This window comes from Diadema setosum, chromosome 10 (genome assembly GCF_964275005.1).
Source record: "Diadema setosum chromosome 10, eeDiaSeto1, whole genome shotgun sequence".
NCBI classification, from domain to species: Eukaryota; Metazoa; Echinodermata; class Echinoidea; order Diadematoida; family Diadematidae; genus Diadema; species Diadema setosum.
The window spans coordinates 18,142,679-18,145,820 of NC_092694.1; the positions used below are offsets into that span (position 1 = coordinate 18,142,679).

Below are 3,142 nucleotides of genomic sequence, written 5' to 3' on the forward strand. Positions count from 1 at the left end.
TCTCTCTCTTCTCCTTCTTCTTCTCTTTCTCTAGTTAGTTATCTAACTTTTCATCTGTCACTGCACACTGTACTCTCTGAATGTAATATAAAGTTGAAGTAAAGAAACCTGTATATAGCATGACAGAAAGAAACACGTTCCACTGTACTGTATTATATTCCTGTAGATAAGTAGCCATGCTACTACGAGTATTCTCAGTGTGTGCATACTACTGTAGTTTTCTTAGCTCTGTGAATGTTTGGTACAAATGTAGTTTTAGATGTGTTGCATACTATAGTGAGTAGAATAAGATAGAAGATTATTCAGAAGGGAGATATGTTCATTTTGATACAGGTTAGTACATTCTGTGTAATGCGATATCATATACTAGGCTATATAAGTGGAAAACATCTTTCTTATGGTGGTGTAATCATTAATTTGAAACCATTATAACAATGTATATTTCGTTTGTCTTTGACACTATAACAGGTCTTGATAAAGCCACTTCTGCCCTCTTTTGTTGGGAATAAAAATAAACCTGGCCTATATACCCAGCAGAGCCGTGAACCAACAAATTCACACTGTGTCGGTGTAATTTCTTGTGAGCGCATCTTGTCCATTCCCTCACATTTTGGTAGTACGGATGGGGTACGGCAAGTTGTGACTTAACAAAATCATCTGTTGGCTTGGCCACTATTGAGAGATTACCCAACAATAACAAGAGGGCAGGAGTATGGCTACCATGGAGGCGATGCAGGAGGAGCTGGCGAAGCTGAAACTGGAGTTGCAAAGAAGGGAGGTTTTCTTTCCACCCAAGGAGAAAAAGATCCGCCCCTTTGATGGAACAGATGGCGTGGATGACTTCATTGAGGACATCCGAGCTGGAATGAAGCTGAGGAAGCTGAAAGGAGAGGGCGCCGTGGACTATGTAATGGCACACTTGGAGGGAGCAGCGAGGCAGGAGATCCGCCATCGGCCAGCAGGTGAGAAGGAGGATGCTGAGTCGATCCTCCGCACATTGGAGCTCACCTTCGGAGACAGGAAGACTGTTGGGCAACTGACCCGGCAGTTGTTCAACAGAACTCAGCGAGAGGAGGAGTCAGTGGCCCAGTTTGGATATGCCCTGATGGGAGTTGCAGCTAAGATGGAGGGCAAGACAGGTGCGCCGGAAGTGGAAGCTGCCCTCAAAGAGCAGTTCCAAAGTGGGCTACGGGACATAGTGTTAAGAAGGGAGGTGAGGCGCCTCGTCAAGGACAGTCCAGGACTCTCATTCCTCGAAGTCAGGGACTGGGCTGTGGAGATGGATGAGGGAGAGAGAAGCGCCCGTCCCTATTGGAAGGCAGGAACCTCCTGCCAGGTAGATGCAACGATGGCAATGGGTAAGATGGTAGAGGAGCTGACCTCTGCCATCAAAAACCAGACGGAGGTGCTGGAAAAGATGCGGTACCAGCAGGGGGAATTGGCTGTTCGGGTGGCCAAACTTGAGGGGAGGTCTGAAAGTTACACTCGTCCCCGGCAACAGGCAGACCCACAAAGTGTAGAGTGCTATCGATGTGGCCAACGAGGACATTATGCCAGGAGATGTCCCCAACCGCCTACACCTCAACCATCTGTGTCAGCGCGCCATCAATCTTCCCACCAGGGAAACTAATCTCACCCAGGACTGAGAGCCAAGTACTGTGTGTGGCATCAGAAGGACGAATGAAGGGCTCAGTAAGTAGGGGAATATGGGACATTGTTGGAAGGTGCCCCACAACAAAGATAATGATTGGTGGGGTGGAATTGTGGGCTGTAGTGGATACTGGTTCACAAGTTACCACTATGACAGCGGACTCTTTTCAGCAATTGTTCTCCGGGGTAGCCCTGCAAGAAAGTAACTGGCTTTCGCTGAGTGCGGCTACCGGAACACCCATCCCGTATTCCGGATACTTCGAGACTGATGTTGAAGTTGCTGGCAAGAAAATCACTAAAAGAGGGATCCTTGTCACCAAGGTTGAGCACAGGCCGAGGTATCCAGTACTTCTTGGGATGAATATTCTTCGAGATCTCCCGGAAAATACATTGGCAACTATAATCGGTGCCAAAGTAGCAAGCAACCCTGGAAGTAGTGTAGAAAGAGATGTTATTGGACTGGTGCGCGTTGCAGGTAAAGGGAAAGTGTTGATTCCTGCTCGGTCGGCACAGATCATTCAAGTGACAGCACCGACATGTTCCCCAGAGACAGCAGTCGTCATAGACCAAATCACCCAGACGCCGAAAGGCATCATCCTAAATCCTGCTGTGACATATACACCAAAGGGACGACTGTGGGTTCAGCTGGCTAACACCACTGAAGAAGACATCTTCATCAATGCCCGCACCCCCATCGGGTCTGTCCAGCGCACGTCCATGATTGATGACAACAGTGTACTATGTGAGCGTGTAGCCATCCATGTAGAACCAGACCAAACAGTGCAGGAGGAAGGGCTATTCAACACTCCAGGCCTGATCTGGGAGGGACTGGACATCCACCAGAGGCAGAAGGCAGAAACTCTCCTAAGGAAGCATGCAGATGTCTTCGCCTCATCAGAGGATGATCTCGGTTTTACTGAAAAAGTCACCCACCAGATCCGAACTGAAGACAATGAGCCTGTCCGATTGCCTTATCGTCGAATTCCCCCATCCCAGCTTGAAGAGGTGAGGGAGCACCTCAGGAAGCTCTTGGACAAGAACATCATCAAGGAAAGTACCAGTCCATATGCCTCTCGTAAATCTTGGTTCGTAAATCTGATGGTTCCCTTCGTCTCTGCGTGGACTATCGGAGAATGAACCAGAAGACAAGGAAGGATGCGCACCCTATTCCCCGAATTGACGAATCCATGGATGCTCTGCATGGTGCCCGATGGTTCTCAACGCTTGATCTTCTGTCGGGATATCACCAGGTAGCGATGGATGAAGGAGACCGCCACAAGACGAGCTTCACTACGCCGTTTGGATTGTTTGAGTTTGTGCGGATGCCCTTCGGGCTGTGCAACGCTCCAGGTACCTTCCAGCGACTGATGCAGGCTTGTCTTGGGGACCAATTCTTCTCGTCTGTTCTGTGCTACCTGGATGATTTGCTAGTATACTCTTCAACTTTTGAACAACATCTGGAGAGACTGGATCGAGTTTTGGAGAGACTTCG

At 48.7% G+C, this 3,142-nt stretch overlaps 1 protein-coding gene across 1 annotated transcript; it reads left to right on the top strand.

Annotated features, from left to right (window-relative positions):
* The first annotated feature begins 592 nt into the window (after positions 1-592).
* On the top strand, positions 593-1,630 carry LOC140233827 (uncharacterized). The gene has a single exon (XM_072313919.1). It carries the CDS (start codon positions 713-715, stop codon positions 1,628-1,630), a length of 918 nt encoding a protein of 305 aa, XP_072170020.1. The 5' UTR covers positions 593-712.
* The last annotated feature ends 1,512 nt before the right edge of the window (positions 1,631-3,142 follow it).